Raw genomic sequence first — 20,174 nt, 5'->3', positions numbered from 1 at the left:
AAAATGCTCTAAAAGAGAAATGTGCTGACAAATGTTAGGTATTTGTTTTCGCTGTTATTAAAGCCATTTGATACTTGGCTCCTAGCTCGTCCCAGTGTTTTTAAAGAAATTATGCAAAAGTGGAGGAAAAAATAGTTCACAAATTGTATAAGTTTCTTTTATGGAGTCATAAATAGGCACTTTTAATCCTTTGAGTCTTTTACTGTGATCCATAAAAAGGGTTTATTTTCTATTGCCCAGATGAATTTCTAATGTCACCAAGACACATAAATGTTGGAGCCTCAGTTTGTTCATTTTACCAAGTGTCCAGTGTAGTTGGATGGGGACAGGGGCAGGACTGGGGTAGAGGTAAAGGCTATCCCTAGAGGAAGGAGAGGCATCGCCGCAGTCCCCTGATCCCTGCTGCCTCTGTTGGGGGCTGTGTGCCAGGACTCTTTTTTCAAAGAGCTGAAGTCTTTGCCAAAGCAAGAGGATCACTCTGGAGGAAAACTTCAAGATCTCAAAATCTTTTTGAATCTTCTAAAATTGCAATTTTCTAGCTATGTCCCCTGCTGGAATGTCCACAGTAGTAATAACTTTTAGCTCATAGCTTTGTTCAGATGAGTTTGGGAAATTCTGGGATGAACAAAACTTAAATGGGGTTTTCTCTACAGGACTTGTCAGTGCCTTTGCTGGTTTAATGTAACTTTAGGGCCTTTCACGATAAGAGTAGAAAGTGTCTCCTGAACATGTTTGACAGAAGAACCCACCTTTTATAACATTATCGGACTGGAGTTCATAAAGACTTCACTTTGGGGGAAATCATCTTATCTTCCTTCATTGTCATTGCTTTACTCAAAATCCTTCTGTGGCTCACTATTGCCTGTACAAGAAGAGCCTGGCATTCAGAGCCCTTCAGGATATGCCCCCAATTTACCTTTCAGCTGTAATTTTTCCAGCTCCTTATGAGAACCTCTGCCTCAGCCTCCCAACAGGCTTGTTTATTTCTTCCTCTATGTCTTTATTCCCTTCCCCATACTTCTCACATTGTATTTTTTTGGGTTCCTTTATCCAGTCTCTTGCCAAGATTGTGAAATCTTTTCTAGGTCTGAGTTCTCGCAACTGACATATTGCGGGTTTTAGCTGATTATTCTTCCAAGCGCGTGGTACAGATAAAATTAATTCCTCTTTTCTTTTTAGCATGGTAAGTGTCTTCATTTGGTTTTGCATTGACTTTTCACCTTGACCAACTATTGCAAACCTCTTTTCTCACTAACATACTAGTTTACTCTGGTGATTGTCAACTCATGCCTTTCTTAGACCTTCGAGGGACCTCAAGAACCCATCCGTGAGCTGTGTGCCTGTTTGACCCATTTATTATGATTTAAATAACTTCCTGAAAAATATCTATTTTGTTGAACTTTTTTCCACACTGCTCATTCTCGTTATCTGATTAAACTTAAACTTGGTTCCTCCCCAGCCCCGCTCAGAAGAGAATGGCCTGAGGAATCGTTTTAGAAAGTTTCTTTCACCAAGGTTTGCCAGACCTGGCCTCTCAATCTGGGTCTCCCCAGGAGGAAGGACTGGGAACCTGTTTTCAAAAGGGTCCCCAGGCCATTCTGATGCTACCAAGAAGCCATGTTTTGGAGCTCCTGTTATATACTTATACCTTAAAACGCTGATGTATTCATATGAAGTGGTTCAAGACAAACCTGAACGACTCAGTTGAAGTGGACTCAAAGTTTGGATAAATGAGTCAATGATCTGATGGCTTCTCTAAGAATCCTTTCCCAACCTCAAGAGTTACTATTCTAGGTATGATGCTGCGAAGAAGCCAGGACACTCGAACTCTGTTAGATTCCAGAGTTCTAAGGTTCTGACATTCTGAAATGTAGCAGATTCCTTTTGTGCCCTCCCACATGCCCTTGGCATTTGCTCATGGCTTCCTACCCAAGCTCTGAGATTCTCTGCCTGAGGGCTTCCCCTGGCCAGCATGCTCAACCAGCACAAAGAACAGTGGAAATGTTGGGGTGGTTAATGCATCTAGGAGCTGCCTGCACCCAGTGATGGATGGGTTGTGGTGGATAAAGACTGCAGGTCCCAGGCATGCTCAACTTCTCCCAGAGGTCCCTGGTGAGCACCAGGTGCCCACAGCAGCCAATAGCTCATCAGTGCATCCTGTATCGATTTCCTTATTTTCTCTGTCTTCCTTTTTTGTGCCTGTATCAGTGATCTCTAGGATCAGCTCCTAAATAAATGACATGACCTCACATCCTTATCTCCACATCTGTTTCCAAGGGAATCTAATCTAAGTCAGCCAATCTAAACATTTAGGTACAAGTTTTCTAGAATATTTAAGATTCTGGATTCTGTGTATATTATTTAGAGTCCAAGGACATGCTCTTGTTTGGATGTTGTCTTGCAATGTCTCCCTAGTTCTTTCACATGCAGAACTCGTTTTTTTTTCATCTCAACTTTCCATCACATCAAGAACCAATGTTCTCTTTTCTCCTGTTCTCCACAGAGCCTAATATGTGGCTTGGTAAAGAGCAGACACTCAAGATAGACTCCCTCTTTGTTCAACTGCAAAAAGGGATGTGCAGGAGAAAAAATGAGGTAATGCAGAAAGGGGAACCTCCATTTCCCTTTTTGCCTCTTTCCTTATTCTGATGTGTGTGATCTGGGTAAGTACGGCTGCCCTAGCCTTCTCATCTGTAAAAGGAGGAGACTGGAGTGGATGGATTCTAAAACCCCACATCTTTCCCAGAATTTTCTTGACTCCCATGAACCAACGTTTCAGCCATCTCAAGACTCCAAATCTCCAACCACAGTTTAATTCTCTGGGAGGAACTGGGGCCAGGCGATTTACCTGTCCTTGTCATTCAGCGACAGCCTCTCAAAGTGCAGATGCAGTTTCTGGCCCTCTGGGGCTTCAATCGTCCACACACAGGACTGGCTCCCATTGCCATTTCCAGGGTAACTCGGGGAGAGGACGCGGCCAATGGTGGCATTGTGCACTACCCCACCACAAGGGGCTGGATCCAGGAAGCGGGAGGGTGGGTGATGAGGGTGGGAGGAGAGAAAGAGAGAGAGTGAGTGAGTGAGTGTTTCATCCTTTCTGATGCCCGGACCTACTTCTTAGCTAGGGCGGACACTGGACACCTGGGGTGGGTGGAAACAGTGTGGGGAGAGTGAGATGATGGGGGGGACTTGTTCTCCTGGGGAGGGGTTCCTGCTATTTGACGGGAGACCTCATCCATAATAGGAACATGCGTGTTTCATGGGAGGGAATGACTGCAATTTAAGAGCTCTCCTTGGTTGGCTGGACCTTGATTCTTAATTTTAAAATGGTAATCAAGAAGGACATATCCAGACCGTTCACCAAAGAAGAAATATACATACGTAGTAAGCACTACAATTTCATCCTCATTGGTAATAAAAGAAATACGCATCTTCTGTATTCTATTTTTGACTACCTAGATGGTCAAGATGAAAAGCAAAGATACAATCTAAACATGGTGGGGTGACGGGAAGTGGCTGCTCTCAATTATGACAAGTTAGAGTGCAAATTGCTATGACCTTTCAGGAATGCAATTTAGCAAAAAGTACAGAAAATAGGCTCGAACCCTTTGATCCAGTAATTATCGTTTTGGGAAATTATCCTGCAGAAAGATGTTAAGATTCTGCCCCAAATTCATCAGTGTGGATGTTCACTAAAACATTGTTTCTAAGAGTGGAAAATGAGAAACATCACAAATGCCCACTCACGGGTGTTTGGTGAAATATATTATGTACTATCCATACGGTTATCAAATATTCTCAAAGAATACTTAAGAATAGAGGAAAATGCTCCCTATTTTCTAAATGAAAAAAAAAAGCAAGTTAGAAAATGGTCTCCCCCAACTGATTGCAATGAGCTATTTGCAAATATTAACTGAAACCATGAATAAAGATTTGTTTCTATCTTTTACACTTTTGGATTTCTTGAATTATTTTTTACAAGAACCAAATGTTGCTTTTATCACAAAAATCCAATAAAGAAATATTAAAAAGCGATTTGTGAAGTGGAAAGAGCTATACCAATGTGAAGGGGTAGTACTATTCTCAGGAGTTGTTTGGTTCTTAGAAAATGGCTTTCTTGTGTAATGTTAAGGAGAGTTATTCTGAACTTTCCAGACCGGGAAGAGATGGTGGCCAGCAGTAGGTACCTCTTACAGAGCTTGGCAGTGAGCCCAGGAAGATGGGATACAGAGTCACAGCTGAAGGTCACGGTTTGGCAAAGCCCATACAAAAACCAGGATTTCAAGCCTGGGAGCCATCCACATTTCTTAGAGGCTCAAAGAAGCCTGAATATTTTTCCTTCCCAAGCACAAGTTTCTGGGCTCCTCTCCCACCTTTGGGGTCATAGAGGGGGCAGTAAGCAAAAGTTGGAATGAGGTCTCAGAGGACTAAAGGGTTGAACTCTACTTTGTGAAAAACATGTCGGTACCCTCTTGGCTCCCTCTCTTGGCATCTACAGGTCTTTGCTAAAACAGCACCTCCCATCAGCAGCAGCACCATCATCTTTATTATCACTCAGTCTTTTTTCATGGCACGATCACCAATTGGAAATAGAACACATGTCTTGCTTTGTTTGCTTTGTTATGCATTTCTCCCTCTATAAAATGTAGGTTGCACAGGAGCTCGGACTTTTTTCTTTCTACCACCAACCTCTAGAAGAGTTCTTGGTATGTAGCATGTGCTTAGTGGATATTTGTTGACTATTTCCTCATTTTGCAGAAGAGGGAAAAGCAGCAGGTCAGAGGTGTTGAGCCACTTGCTCAAGGACACCCAGCTAATAAGTTGAGGAGTTGGGAACTGAGCTCACTGCCACCGCTAGGGCCTGTTATTACAGCCACCCCCTATCCTGCCTATTTCTGACTCATGATGATATTTCTCTGACCCCAAAAGGGGCATGAAACACAGCAGATGTTTCATAAGTATTTGTTGAATGAAATACTTTTTTTTCATTTATAACCTGTAGCACCAGCACAAAGCTTAACATCTAGTGGGTAATCACTCATTCAATGTTGGCTGAACAACAGCGTGACTGAACGGGCTTGTGGTAGAAGAAAAGGGCGAGCAGCCATCGCCTCTGCTGTGGTCAATGCAAACACACTGCCAGGTGGCTCAGCGCCTATTTCAGGACAATGGACAGAGCACTGGGTTCCTTCTCTCTCCTGGCAGCCCTCCAGCACTCCTGTCTTCTCAAGTAAGCCAAACCTAGATTCAAACCAGGGCCACTTATCTGCTGTGGATCTAAGACAAGTCACTTAAGCTCCCTGAACCTCAAGTTTGAGCACTGCAAAATGGTGATAATAAGTCCATCCTCTCTACAGGATTGTGGCGACAAATCAATGCAATGATGTATGAGCAGGGCTCGGCGCAGACTCTGGCACAGAGTAGGTGCCCAAAACGTAGCCAGCGTTATTGCCCCATGGCTCAGGAGCTAAGGAGACGGAGGCTGCTCTCTCTGGTGGAGGGGCCGGCCATCTGTTCTCCCTGAGCTGCTGCTCGTTTGCTGCCTCTCTGCTCCCCTTTCTTGCCTTATTAAGCCGACTGATGGCTCTGTTGGCTTCAATTTGCCAGTCATGGCTCCCCATTCATCTTTCTTAGCACAAATTGGGGCTTAATTCCTCTCTGATTTCACACATAGATAAAAATTAACGTGAGAGAGGCGTGGAGACCAACTGTCTCGTTGTTTGTTTTTTTCTACCCCCTTTATAAAAAAGAGAAAAGAAAAACTGAAGGACCTTGGAGGATATTGTGTAACAAAATTAAACCTCAGAATTTATTATCAGGTCTCATGCGCTTGTTGGATACCACTTGACTATGAACTCCTGGGGGGCAGGGATTGTGTCTCATTCCCACCTACTGTCATTGCATGGGGCTCACACAGAGTAGGGGCTCAGATAACATGGGCAGCCAAGATCTTCCTGGTCACCACCAGGACTCTTAAGAGTCTAATACCATTCTGCTCTGTGAATAGCTGAGGATGGCCAAAGAGGGCCAACTGGAGCTGGAAGTGTGGTATAGCCCATGCTTCTCAAACCATCAGATGCCCATGAAGCACCCGAGGGGCATGATAAAATGCAGATTCTCATTCAGCTGATCTGGGATAGGGCCCAGGATTGCACAATTTCTAACAAGCTCTCTGGTCCGTAAACCACACTTTGAGTTGTGAGAATGTAAGGGAAGTGCTAAGAAGAGAAGATTGAGATGACACATTTTCTGCGCCAACCTGGCGAGGTTATGGTATCCAGTTGTTTGGTCTAACACTGGCCTAGCTGCTACTCTGGAGGTGTTTTGTAATGGGATTGTATTCAGTTGCTTTTACTGTGGGTGGGCCTTACCCAATCAGTTGGGGGGGCTTATCAGCAAGAACTGAGGCGTTCAGAGATCAGAAGAATTTCTACCTCCAGATTTCAACGTTAACTCTTACCAGAATTTCCAGCCTGCCAGCTTCCCTTAGAGAATTTGGGCTCAAGACTTTAACATCAGCTTTATTGGAATTTCCAGCCCGCAGCCTGCCTTATGGAATTCACACTTGCTGGCCCCATAAATGTGTGAGCCAATTTCTTATAATAAATCTCTTCACACACACACACACACACACATACACACACCCCTCCTGTTGATTCTGTTTCTCTGAAAAACCCTGATGGATACAAGGGCTCTATATATGGTTCTTTTGGAATCGTTCCTGTCACCTTAAGCAATTACTTTCCCGCTTTAAGCCCTCATTTTTTTCACCTGCGAAGTGTTAATCCTATATGCGTAGTTATGAACTCCCATGAAATAGTAGATGCCATTCTAATTGGTCTCCTTGGGTCCATTCTGACCACCCCAATCATCTGTTTGCCACAAAGAAGGCAGAGTGATTTCCTAAAAATGCAAATCTGACCACGTTTGCTCATATGCTTAGGTCCTTGCCGATACAGTAGATTCCCGTTATTCATGCTAGTTAGGTTCTATAAAGTTGCCACAAACCCTGAGCCATTGCTCCCAGGGGAAATGCAGGATTAGCTTCCTGCAAGCCTCTGTCACAAGATTTTTGTTCACCGATCAATACATAGCTTGTTTTATGTGTGCTTCTGTTTAAAGACCCCTTATTGAACACATATTGCTGATTCATTAACATTGAACTTTATGGCCAAGGACGGCACGATAAAACTCACGGCTGAACGAAGCTTACCTAACACATGCATTTTTCTCCGTAAGGCACATCCCAGCCTTTCTGCACTTAGGAATACTAGACAGCACTTCAGCACCATGTTTGGGAGACATTTTAAAGAAGAAAAACACCCAAAAGCACAAAAATGCGAAAAACATCGTATAAATATATTGCGAAAAGGACACTTTTTTTTAATGGTATGAGAGCTGAAAGACATACATCAAGTAAACTTGGCACACATCAGTGAATGACTGTGAAAGCACCATGAACAGATGTGGGGTTACAAATAAATTTTGATGAGCAGGCAAAGTTTTGCAAACACAGAGTATGTGAATAAAGAGGATGGGCTGTATCTCCTGCCAGGTCCACATATTTTCTCATAGTCTAGACAGCTTGAATAACAGGATTGCTGACCCCTACCCTGATCTCAGCTCTGGCAGTTTTCTCTGCACTTCAGCCAGATTGGCTCTTTTTCACTTCCTCAAATTCATTAAGTTTCTTCCCATGTCTAAATCTTTGCACATGCTGGTTCCTCAGCTGGAACAATCTTTCCTCCTCAAACTTCAGATCCCAGTTTAGGAGTCTTGTCCTCAGGAAATCCTTCCCTGTCCCTTTTCCAATACCACTTACCCAGGTCAGGTTCTCTGTCTCTTCCATCTTCTCCCTGCATCTTTTTACTGCATTGCAACACCTCTCACAACAATAACCAATGAACCTCTTCTCTCTCGTTTACTCTGTATCACCCTACCTGCTCATTTCCTTCCTTATACTTAGTACAGTGTGTTACCCTCTTGTTGGTACATTTGTTTACTTGCTTCCACAATGCATCTTGCACTAAGACTGGAAACTCTGTGAGGCAGGGACTGGGATGGGCTCCCCACCTTAGCCCCAGCATGAGGTAGAGTGCACAGAGCCATACACAGAGCACGCTCCGTGGATGCCTGTCACATGATTATATAAATAGGAAAGGCTCTCAATATATGAAGAACCACACATATGAGTTTAGGGTCGTTCTGTCCCCTAAGTTTCAGATTCTACCTGCAGCCCTGGAAGGCCCAATTCTTCTTAGGGGGAGGCAGACAGGATTAGATAGCCTTCACAATTCCTATCTGGTCATTTTGGGCAAGTGGCTTCACCTCTACAAGCCTCAGTTTCCTCACCCAAAAATAGGGATGGTGCTTCCCTCCCTATAGGATTGCTATGAGGATTAAATGCAGTCTTGTGTGGTGCTCAGAGCTTACTGCCTAAGCTCAAAACAAGGCAGGAGCCATACCGAAAGCACAACCAACAAAATAAAAAATAAACTAGACTTCATCAGAATGAAAACCTTCTGTGCCCAAAGGATACGATAAAGAAAGTAAAAAGACAATCCACAGACTCAGAGAGAATATTTTCAAATCATATATACAATAAGGTCTAATATCCAGAATTTATAAAGAACTGCTGCAACTCAATAACAAAAAGATGAACAACCCAATTAAAACAAGCAGAGGACTTGAATATGCAAATACAATGACCAACAAGCACATGAAAAGGTGCTCAACATTATTAGCCATTATGGAAATGCAAATCAAAACCACAATGAGAAAACACCTCACACCTGTTACAATGGCTATATATATAAAAGGAATATAACAAGTGTTGATGAGGATGTGAAGAAATTGGAATCCTTGTACACTGCTGTAGAAACTGGAATCCTCGTCCATTGCTGGTGGGAATATTAAACGGTGCAGCTACTGTGGGAAATAAGTTGGCAGTGCAGCTACTGTGGGAAATAAGTTGGCAGTTCTCCGGAAAGTTAAACTTGGAATTACCATATGACCAGGCCTATATACCCAGAAGAAAACAGGTGTTCAAAAAAAACCTTGCATATAACTGTGCACAGCTGCATTATTCGCAATAGCCAAAAGGTAGAAACAAAACAAATGTGTATTGACACATGACTAGAGAAACAAAATGTTGTCTATTCATATGATGGAATATTATTCAGCCATAAAGAGGAATGAAGAAGCGATATATGCTACAATGTGGATGAACATTGAAAACATTCTGCTAAGTGAAAGAAGCCAGACACAAAAAGCCATATATTCTATGAGTCTACTCATACGAAATATCCAGAACAGGCAAATCTGCAGAGACAGAAAGTAAATCATCCGTTGCCAGGGGTTGGGGTGAGGGGAATGGGGAGTGATGCTCAACGGGGGTGGGGTTTTCCTTTGAGGTGATGAAAATGTTCTGGAACTAGACAGTGGTGACAATCACATAATGTTGTGAACGTACTAAACACCACTAATGGCAAATTTTATGTTATATGGATCTTAGTACAATAAACACTAAACATTAAAAAAAAATGGCAGCAGTCATCTGTATTTGGAGCAGCCTCTTCCCGTGGGCTGAGAGCCATTCCCTGAGGTCACTCCCGTCACGCTGGGGGCTGGTCTCTCCCCTCTGAGTGTAACCATCTGGGTTTGGCCAGGCTGAGGTGGGGACATACCTGAACAGATGGGCTCCCGGCTGCTCCAGTGGGGCTTGGAGGCATTGATGCACGTCAGCATCTTTGCACCCTGGAGCTCATAGCCCAGGTGGCAGTGGAAGTGGGCTACCCCGCCCGAGTGCAGGTCCATCACAGTGACGTCCCCAAAGTCCGGCCGGTGGGGAAAGCTGCAGCTCAGCATGAAGGCTGCGAAGATATGCAAAGGCAGACAGTCACCCCTCAGGAGGGGGAGATAAAGAATGTGACGCACACCCTGGGAGCTGATGTGGGCTAAGGAGAAATGATAAGGATCCTGGGGACTGTGGAGTCCCCAGAGGAGGGTATTTTTGCGACTCCTTTTGATCATATGGTGCTGAGAGTGCCAGCTTCACACTTCCCCTAGGCTGAAAACTCCCTGGCCTGCCTAACTATGGATAGCAGGTTTGGGGTGAAAATGAGGCCCTATACCTCTTTTGAGTCTCTCTCCATGTGGACACAGACTGGCTTTCTTCTGGTTACAGGAAGGGCAGTATCACCAGGTAAGTTTAGCCCCACCTATTGTACATCTTAGGTGTCTATTAAACATGTAAACTCTTCAGCCAGAATTAGAATGACCAGATCTTCAGATAATGCCAAACGATATGAAAGCTTGGAAACTGGCCTGTGAGTTAAGTGCTTGGAGTTTGGAGGGAGTTCAATATGGGTTTATGTTCAGCCATGTGACTCTGGGAAAGGGGCTTAGCACCCTGAATGAATTCAATTCTCTCATCTTTACAGTGGAGTTGGTAGGAGTTCAGTCCTCACATGCTAATAGTAAGGATTAAATGAGATAATGCAGAGAAAGAGCCTCCTGAGAACAATGCCTGGCACATAGTTGGCACTCAACAGATGGGGACAGTAAAGGATGCATATGGCTAAGCCCAGCTTCACAATTTTCATATGAAACAGTAGAATCCATCCCAATTTCTGCATCATACAATACCTGTGCTCTCTCCCACAGCACAGAATACCTGCATTCCTAGTTCTAATTCAGAGGAATAAATTCAAGTTTATGGCTCAACAAGCTATTTTTTTTCATTTTTTAATTAGCAAAGACAACAAAGGGTAGCCTCAATATTGGGAAAGTTGTAAAAAATGGACAATCCCTCTAATAGCTGGCAACCTGTTTCAGAAGCATGTAGGGGAAAGTTCCAGATGAATTGTTCTTCTAGGTATCTGGTCACTCAGGCAATCACATGGATGGTCCTCCCTAGTCAGATGTGCTCTAACGAATCTACCTTCCATATTTTGGAAGCAGGGGAGCTCCTGGTTAAGGGAAGTAAGGTCTGAGGTCATGGAACTCTTCAGGAGATAGAGAAATATGTGATGAAGAAGGGAAGGGGGAAGGAAGACGGAGAGTAAGAAAGGAGAGAGAGAGAGAGAAGGAAGAGGTAAGGATGGAAGGGGGAAGAAAGAGAGGGAAGGGGGACAAGAAAGAAATAAAAGAAGCAAGAAAAGTAAGAGAAGTAAGGAGTAAGAGAAGGAAAGAGGAAGAGAGGAGAGGAGAGAAGAGAGTGATCAACAGAAAGCAAAAGAGAGGAGACTTAGACAAAAACAGACGAAAAATTGTAGAAAAAGAAAAGAGAGAGTGAGAACCCTGTGGCAGGGGCCCTTTACCAGGAGTCCTTGGGTCTTAAGGAATCTATGCATCAAATTCAGAGGCCACAAACTTGAACAGGAAAATGTGGCTTGCTTACTTTTATCAGCTTAGCCAAACTGTTTCCTTCAATCACCAATGGAAGTCACAAACTGCAAAACATTGGTAGAACCCATGACGTTGTCACCAAAAGACAATGCAGATATTATATCATAATGGATATCTTGGCATATTTTTATGTTCCTCAGTATTTGGAAATTACAGTCATTACCAGAAATGCCACCAGATTTTATTATTTGATGTGTTAATGAAGTAGCACATAGATTACTTTATCATAGATGAAAACAGTATTTTGGCAATTGCGATTCAATATAACCAGCTTCCTTTTTAATTGTTCATGTTTTATTTCATGCTTTTAAAAACATGATTCTGAGACGGGGTCCAGAGGCACAAAAAAGTTTGAGAACCCCTGGCTCTGGAGGGAAACCGAGGCAAACCTGCATCTTCTCCGCCTTGGCCTGACCCTACCCTGGTAATGCAGCTGGAAGGTCCCAAGGCCGTCGTCTTGGAAGGTCCGGAAGTAGACGGAGATGGTATTGGTGGGGCTGCGGATTACCTGGCCCTCCACCAGGAGTGTCTGGTTGGCCAGGATGGTCAGGGTGGGACCGTCCACCCCACGGATGGAGAGCAGCTCCCCCTCAGAGAGGTTCACACTCTTTACCTGGGGACAGGCAGGGGCAGACACAGAGAGACTCGGAGTCAGGTTTCAGACAGCCCCTCACCCCAGCCCGTGAGGACACCTATGCAACAACCTCAACTGGCCCCAGGCACTGCCAATGGGACACCCCCATGGCCCCAGACACTTCCAGTGTGGTATCCCCCCCCATAAGCAGCCCGAGGCGATCTCAGGGCTGTACCCACAACTGTGCCCCAGTCATGGGACCCACAGCACCCAAATCGCAGCCCACGGGATCTCCAGGAACTTATGGGCCCCTCTTCTCTTCTCAAAGGCTGAGGGAACAGACTGACATCAAGCTGCAGGGCCAGAGGCATTTCAAAAGGCCCGTGGTCCTGATCTCACGAGAGTGGCCCTTGACAGATGCTTCTGGATGCTGTTGCTGGGATACATTTTCCTGGAGCTGGTGAAGCCTTTCCACCAGGATGAGGGGAGGGGTTTTTCCACGCTGTTTCACGTTCTTAGCACCTAAAACAGTGCCTGACACTATTTTTTAGAAAAATGTTTTAGAATAATTGAATACATTTTTCTCCCTCCTGCAAAAAGTGAGGAGGTGGCGGGGTGGGGGCGGGGGCTCTTGTTTTGGGCATTCTCAGGCCAACTCTCTTATGACCCCAAATAGTGACCCCAGCTCCAGAGCACTCAACCCTTTCCTCAAAGAACTGCATGCTTGCTTTGCCAGGTTCTCTTTCTAGGCTTGGAGGAGAAAGAGGGACACTGAGTAAATGGAGGGGGTGCTTTAGATGACTCCCAGTACCCAGTCTGAAGAGGCAATCCCAGGCTCTCAGCCCTTCATCTAAGCAGGGCAGGTGTCAACCCACAAGCCCTTTCTCCTTTTGGTCATACACCTTAGCTTCTCTTCTCTTTGATGAACTCTTATTCACTCGTCAATGCCCAGCTCCTCCGTGAAGTCTTCCCTGACTACCAAGGAATGTACTCACTTCTCCACTGTGATTCTACAGTGTTTCCTATAAATATGTATTAGAGTCCTTAACACACGGCATTCCCACGTCCTCTGTGTGTCTGTCTCAACCACAAGATCATGAACTCCCCTAGGGTAGGCACTTCACCAGTTCTGTACATCATGATACTCCCCAGTGCTCACAGCTGTGCCCAGCACATAATAGGTGCCTGATAGTGAGCTCCGTTCAGTACTAGACACATAGTGGGTCTCTTCATGGTACGGAAAAAAGGTCCTATCAAGCTCCAGAATCAGATGGGCTGCAACTTTTTTCCAGTTTATTTTAATTCCACAAACACTTATTAAGCACCTACTCTGTGCCACACACTATGCAAAGCTCTGGGGTTGCAAAGACCACAAGCTCTGCTGCTAAGGGGCTTACCTTTTATCCTTCCTGGATGAGTCAGACACCTTGCTAAACTAAAGTTCTGATAAGTCATGCAACCGACTCAGCTCAAAAACTTTCAGTGGCTTTTAATTGCCCATCAGAAAAAGGAAAATATGCAGACCTCTAACCTAGGCCTAGAGGGTCTGCCTCCAAATGGTACCACCCTTCTCTTTTGTCTTCACCCTTCCCCTTTCCCTGTGGGACAGCACACTGGACAGCTCACTACTCCCCAGGCAGGTTTCCTTGGTCCACTTCCAAAAGGACTTCTAGAGACAGGGCAGGCAGGGGGGCAAGGCTTGGCAGTAGGTTAATGTGATGAGAACACTTGCTGACATGCACGGAGCACTCTCTCTGCTGGGCTTTGGCTAATGGCTCTGTAAATCGCTGCATTTACTCCAGCCCAAACCCTGCAAAGTACCATCATCATTATCCCTATTTTACTGATGGGGAAACTGAGGCTCAGAGAGGTAAAGTCCCTTGCCCAAAGTTATGCAAATTGAACTGGCAGAGCTGGGACTTAAAACCTGGATGTCTGATTCCAAAACCCAAGCTCCAAAGTACTGCGCCATCTTTCTTTTCTATTTTTAGTTTACAGGCGAATGGTTAAGAATCAAATGAATGAGGCAGAGCTTCTCTGAGGGTGTGTATGTGCGTGTGTGCATGCTCGGGTGTGTGTTTGATAAGCAGGGCATAAGGAGGGAGTCCTGACAATTTATCAACACATTCCCTCTGTGTGACTCCAGCTATTGCAGTTGGGCACTAAATAGAGAGAACCAAACTGAGGCTGGTTAGAAGCATAAATGAATCTGACCTGGACAATCTTCTAGAGGCTTCCTGCTAGACAAGGCGGCCTCAGCAGGGTACCTTCTGGGATTACCTGGAGCTCTACTCCATAGCCAGTGTAGACTGTCACGTTGTATGTGCACTCCAGGAAGTTGTTCAGGGGCAGGGGTGGGTAGTCGCTGGAATCGATGTATCCCTCAGGGTTGAAGAAGCTCACACTGCAGAGAGCTGGAGGGAAACACTTTAATTAGGGAGAATGAGGATGGCTCAGATGAGTTCTCACTGCTCTGATGGGTTGTGGGGGAAACCTTCACTTTCCTGTCCCTTCCCCCCTCCCCTCACTCCACACTGCTTTTAATTCTCCTTTGGCTCCAGAATCAACATGACAATAAAAAGAAACAACATGCTGGGCATGTGCTAACCAGTCCACAGAGGTGACCCCATTTCACCCTCCTAGGGACCAAGATTTCATCCCCATTTGAGAGATGAGAAAATTGAAGCCCAGAGAAGGACAGTGCCTGGGCCAAACTCACACAGCAGGCAGTGTGGAGAGCCTGGATTCAAACCGAGAGCTCTTACTCTTTAGTGACTGCCACACTGTGTTTGTCCAAAACTGATGTATGGTTGACACTTCCCCGTTTGAAGGTGGAAGAGAAGACAGCAGAAGGGAGACTGAACCTAGCAAGTGCCTTTTATAATCAGATCTAGGGAAGTCGGGCATGCGAATGGTGAAGGCGCTTTGAGGAGGCCAGTGCCCTCTGGGTGGCTTAAACACGAAAACGCTTTGAACACGGCCAGCTTTAACTGTGTGACCTTGCTTGAAGTTGCAGGGTCTCAGCTGCCTCATTTTTAAAGCCGGGATAGTACTTGCGAGCTTGCGGGGTCAGGCTCCCAGGCAGTGTTCCGTGGGTGGAGCCCCGGAGCCCCCTCTCCCCACCACGCCCTGCACCCGTGGGCCCCTCACCTGGGGCCTGCTCCGTGGTGATGATGGTGGTGGTGACGATGGTGGACGTCGTGGTCTCCTGGCTCTCCTCGGAGGCTGACCCGGTCAGCTCGTTCTCCCCTCCCTTGTCGGTCAGGCTCGGGGGGCTGGCCTCCTCCGGGGGAGCCTCAGGGACCTCCTCCGGCGCGGGGGGCTCCCCGGGGTCCGGCCTCTGGGGGAGCGTGAGGGCCACGTAGGGCTGCGAGGTGAAAGGGGCGATCTGCAGGGGCGCGGGCGTCGTGGGGGCCGTCCCCTCCTGCGGGTCCGGCCAGCGGGGCCCCTCCCAGGGCCGGCGGGTCTCGGCTGAGGGGGCGGAGTCAGGGTCGCCGGGTGGGCGGGGCTTCTCCTCCGACTGGCCCAGGCCAGCAGGGGCGGCCGGGGACCCCGCCCCCTGGAGGGCCACCACCGGGGTCGCTTTAGGCCTCGGCTGCCTCCGGGCGGCGTTCGCTTGCTGCAGAGAAGGGAACCTCTTCCTGGGCGGGAGGGTGTGCCGGGCGCCCCCAGCCGCCATCTCCGGAAGCAGCCCCGACGGGGCGGGCGCACGGGGGAGCGGGGAGGGTGCTGTTCCCGCCAACTCCGGCTCCACAAGCCCTTCCCCCGACCGCAATGGATTCGCGGGGGCCGCTGTCACTCTCTCCTCCGGGCTCTCTCGGCTCAGACTGCTGCCCCCCAGTGCTCCTGAGGGCAGAGGGTAAGTATCCGAGGGGCTAGCATCTGGGGAAGAGAAGAGGGTGCAGTCAGCTTGGGGTTGAAGCGGGCGCAGACAATGAGGGTGAGCCCTCTTAAGTGGGACCCAAGGCTTACCCGAAAGCTGGCACAGTCTGATGGATAGATTACACTCGCTGCTCCCTAAATCTCCACTTTCCCTTTCTTTCCTTCCTTCTTCCCTTCCCTCCCTCCTTCCTTCCTTCCTTTTTATTGCTTCCTGCCATCTTTCCCTTCCTTCTTCCTCTTTCCTGTCTTCCTTTTCCTGAACATGGACACTTGTAGTTGACCTTGCCAGGCCTTGGGGCTACAGAAACGATGGATACTACAGACCTCACTTCTAGTTGTTCATGTTCAAGGTAGGGAATAGGGGTTTAGTGAACAGGGAAGTAGAAATAATCATACTTGATGGGCTAAATGCTAAGTAAGATAGAAGCTGTGCCTGTACCCAGGACAGAGATGAGGGGCCCCTAGTCCATTCTGTGTGGCAGGACTGCCATGTACAGTTGGGCAGGTTGTTCACTGCACAAGGGCACTTGGCTGAGAGAACACATTGGGCTGAAAACCAGCTTGCACGCTCCCCAAGCTGGATGTTCTGGTTCAGGGCTCATATCTTCCTGGGCTTAGGGGATATTTTTTACTAACTCATATAAAAGCAAGATCTTGAAGGTAAAAGAGTTCCAAGGGGGAAAAATAGATCTTGAAAGTCACAGAAAGCTTTGAGGATTCAGAACCCTGAAGCTGGTTCAGAACAGGGGGATGTGTGAAGACACTCACAGGACTAGCCAAGGCAGGAAAAGAAATTTCAACGGGCAGGGGACACAGGTGGAAGACACTCAGGGATAGAGCTTGTGAGGTCAGGAGATAGGGTCCAGGCCGTGGACCCTGCTAACTCACTGTGATTTATTTTTGCCTTGAAAGTGAAATCAAAGAAGAAGTTTAAATAGGGGGCTTGACCTGCACAGCTGTCTGGCAGAATTGTGAAGAACCAGTTGTGCTAACTGCAAGTTGACAAATGGCTTCACCCCTCTGAACCTCGGTTCCCTTAGCTGTAAAATGGGACTGTTATTTGTTATTTCTTCTGGTTGTTATTGTTCAATTAAATCAAAGCGTCTAGTTCCTCACACCTAGTAAGTGCTTAGTAAGTGCCAGCTGCTGCCTCTGTTTTTACTATTGTCATTGTAATCAGAACCCTTCAGCAGGAAGTTGGTGGGGTCTGGAAGCTGATGGGGTGATCTCCAGACAGAGATGAATTACATCATGGGGGAAAAGGCCCTTGGATTGATAGCTATCCTTGTCGATTTTCTGCAGAGAGACACTCACTCAGCCACAGTCTCAGCCTTTCAAGCGCTGTCATTTAAATTTATTTCAGCAGCCGTTGGAAAGGCTCATTTACTTTCATGGAGTCGGCGGCAGTGGCTTAATCTATATAGACTGCAACAGTTTGCAAGTGGCATCAACAAATGTTCCTGTTGTATAACATTGATTACCAGCCTGGTGCATTCCAGGGTGATGGGAGTGCCGGAGCTGGCTGGGCCTTGGGAAGGAGAGGAGGCCCAGGAGGCCCAGGGGTAGGTGGATGGTCCAAGACAAGGTCATTTAGGGGCCAAGCTGGCCTCCCATCCAAGGTGGGGGAGCATTGAGGCTTTGGATTAGACCTGGGTTTAAATCCTGCCTTTTTACAAAGTCCTAGTTATATGAGCCTGGACAAGTCAAGTTAACCTGTCTGAAGCTCAGCAGTCTTCCTTTGTAGGACAGAGATACACCCATCCACCTCAAAGAATTAGGGCTAATGTGGATCTATCTGCTCAAAAGCTGTGGCTTTTATGCTCAGTGTTGCTTTTCTCCGATGATTGACGTTGACTGTCTTTTTTGTTTTTTTGTATGCTGTATGGTGGGGGTCCCATCTCATTCTTTTTCCATATAGGTGTCCCGTTATTACAGCACCATTTGTTGAATTTTTTTGGGGGGGTGGGGGTGGGGGAAGTCCATGGACTGGGAGTCGAACTCGGGTCTCCCACATGGCAGGCGAGAATTCTACCATCAAACTACCTTTATGCCCCCTCGTTGTCTTTTTAGAGAGAGAAGAGGGTGACGGGACAGAAAGAATAAGGGGAAAGGGTCAGGACAGCTGGCTTCAGAGATTCACCTGTGGTTCGATGCAAAGACCTTGGCCCAGGAGCTGGGAGACGTGGATGGTGGTTTTGGCTTAGGTTTGCATGGGCTCCCTCTTTTCTCAGTCTTCTCCCCCCATCTGTCAGATGGGCTGCCAGACTAGATGAGGCCTAAGGGCTTTCCCACACTGACATTGCCGGCTTTTGAAAAGATCACATGGTTGACAGTTATATGTAGTGCTGATTTTTTAAGGGCTGAGTGACAGCGTTGATGCAGGCTTTGCCCCATGAGCTCTGTAGGATCGTCTGGCTACATTAATCCCAGCCAGCCCCATTCACAAACATGTCCCCTTGGTTATTGCAAGGGGTGATGAGAGAGAGAACGATTTGGAAAACAAGTGTGTCATCTTCACACAAGGAGGGTGACACACAGAATAAAAAATGACCTAAAGCATGTTAGAACACCTTGCCCGTAATAGTAGTGCTATTTGTAACGTAGTTTTGATTGCTTTATTGAGTGCTACAAACGTGCATGGTATGTGTTCAACTCTTTGCCTCCATTACTTCATTTAATTCTTACTCAACCTTATTAGGTAGAAATCTTTTTTTCAATATTTTTATTGTAAAATCTTAATATACAAACATTCTATACCTGGTGCACAATCAGTGGCTCACAATATCATCACATAGTTGTGTATTCATCGCCATGATCATATTTTTGGACATTTGCATCACTCCAGAAAAAGAAATAAAAAGAAAAAAGAAAAAACTCATATATACCATACCCCTTATCCTCTCTCTCATTGGCCACTAGTATTTCAATCTACTCAATTTATTTTAACCTTTGTTCCCCCTTATTATTTGTTTTTTATCCATATTTTTTATTTATCTGTCCATACCCTAGAAAAAAGGAGCATCAGACACCAGTTTTTCACAATCACACAGTCACATTGTAAAAGCTATATCATTATACAATCATCTTCAAGAATCAAGGCTACTGGAACACACCTCTACAGTTTCAGGTACTTCCCTCTAGCCACTCTAATACACCATAAACTAAAAAGGGATATCTATATAATACATAAGAATAACCTCCAGGATAAGCCCTTGCTGTTTGAAATCTCTCAGCCACTGTCACCTTATTTTGTCTCATTTCTTTCTTCCCCCTTTTGGTCAAGAAGGTTTTCTCAATCTCTTGATGGCAGATCCTGGCTCATCCCAGGATTTCTGTCCCATGTTGCCAAGGAGACATGACCGCTGGGAGTCATGTCCCACGTAGTGGTGGTGGTGGTGGGAAGGCAGTGCGTTCACTTGCCATGTCAGCTTAGAGAGAGAGGTGACCTCTGAGCAACAAAAGAGGTTCTCTGGGGGTGACTTTTAGGCCTAATTTTTAGTAGCCTTATCCTATACTTTGCAGGGATAAGTTTCATAGGGTCGAACCCCAAGATCGAGGGCTTAGCCTGTCGATTTGGTTGTCCCCACTGCTTGCGAGAATATCAGAAATTCTCTAAAATGGGGAAGTTGAATATTTCCACCTATCCCCCAAAGGGACTTTACAAATACTTCTTTGTTCACTGTCCAAATCACTCTGGGATTTATCGGGGCATCGCAGTAACGTGGACAAACCAACAAAATCTCATACCCTAGTCAAGATTCCAAGTATTTATGGTGTTCAGTTAAACAGACCACGCAAGTTAAATTAGGAAATGCACTAGCCAAAATATAAACTTTGCACCAAATAAACATATCTCCCTTTAGTCTTACACAGAAGTTGAAGTTTTAAAACATGGATGATATCATCCTTTACCCAATCTTCTGATATACCTTAGTCCTATTCAGACCAGCTTCATTCATGTCTCTACTCAATGTCTGATCACTTTTCCAACTTTTTAAACAGTTCTTGTATAGGGTACTACTGATTTTAATAGCTTCACAGCTCTGACTGTGAGCTTCAGGTGTCACATAAATACGCAAAGTTTCTGGAAAACCATGTTATAATTTATAATGTAGAATTAACAGTTATACTTCTTGAATCTGTGTGCCTGCAGTAAGATCTTACAATCTAGAACCCTTTACAATAGGCCCCACCCTGATATCCCATGCTTTCAACTTTAGTTCAATTAGGTAGGAATTTTGATTCTGATTTTATAGATAAGGAAATTGAGACTTAGGGATATTAACTAACCTTCCAAGGTCACACAGGA

The 20,174-nt window shown here is 45.8% G+C and overlaps 1 protein-coding gene across 1 annotated transcript in view; it reads right to left on the bottom strand.

Annotated features, from left to right (window-relative positions):
* The window catches only part of SEZ6L (seizure related 6 homolog like), an 85,513-nt gene extending 68,058 nt beyond the window's left edge, over nt 1-17,455 (bottom strand). Inside the window, exons 1-6 of the mRNA XM_077159365.1 lie at nt 17,347-17,455; nt 15,134-15,865; nt 14,264-14,397; nt 11,830-12,022; nt 9,687-9,872; nt 2,849-3,014 (exon numbers count right to left, since the gene is read on the bottom strand). Of these exons, the coding sequence (XP_077015480.1) occupies nt 2,849-3,014; nt 9,687-9,872; nt 11,830-12,022; nt 14,264-14,397; nt 15,134-15,865; nt 17,347-17,455 (1,520 nt within the window). The remainder of the gene's footprint in view (nt 1-2,848; nt 3,015-9,686; nt 9,873-11,829; nt 12,023-14,263; nt 14,398-15,133; nt 15,866-17,346) is intronic.
* Nucleotides 17,456-20,174: the final 2,719 nt, after the last annotated feature.

This window comes from Tamandua tetradactyla, chromosome 5 (genome assembly GCF_023851605.1).
Source record: "Tamandua tetradactyla isolate mTamTet1 chromosome 5, mTamTet1.pri, whole genome shotgun sequence".
Lineage (NCBI taxonomy): Eukaryota > Metazoa > Chordata > Mammalia > Pilosa > Myrmecophagidae > Tamandua > Tamandua tetradactyla.
Note: the sequence above shows the minus strand (reverse complement) of the source record. Positions and strands in the feature narration are given on the sequence as shown.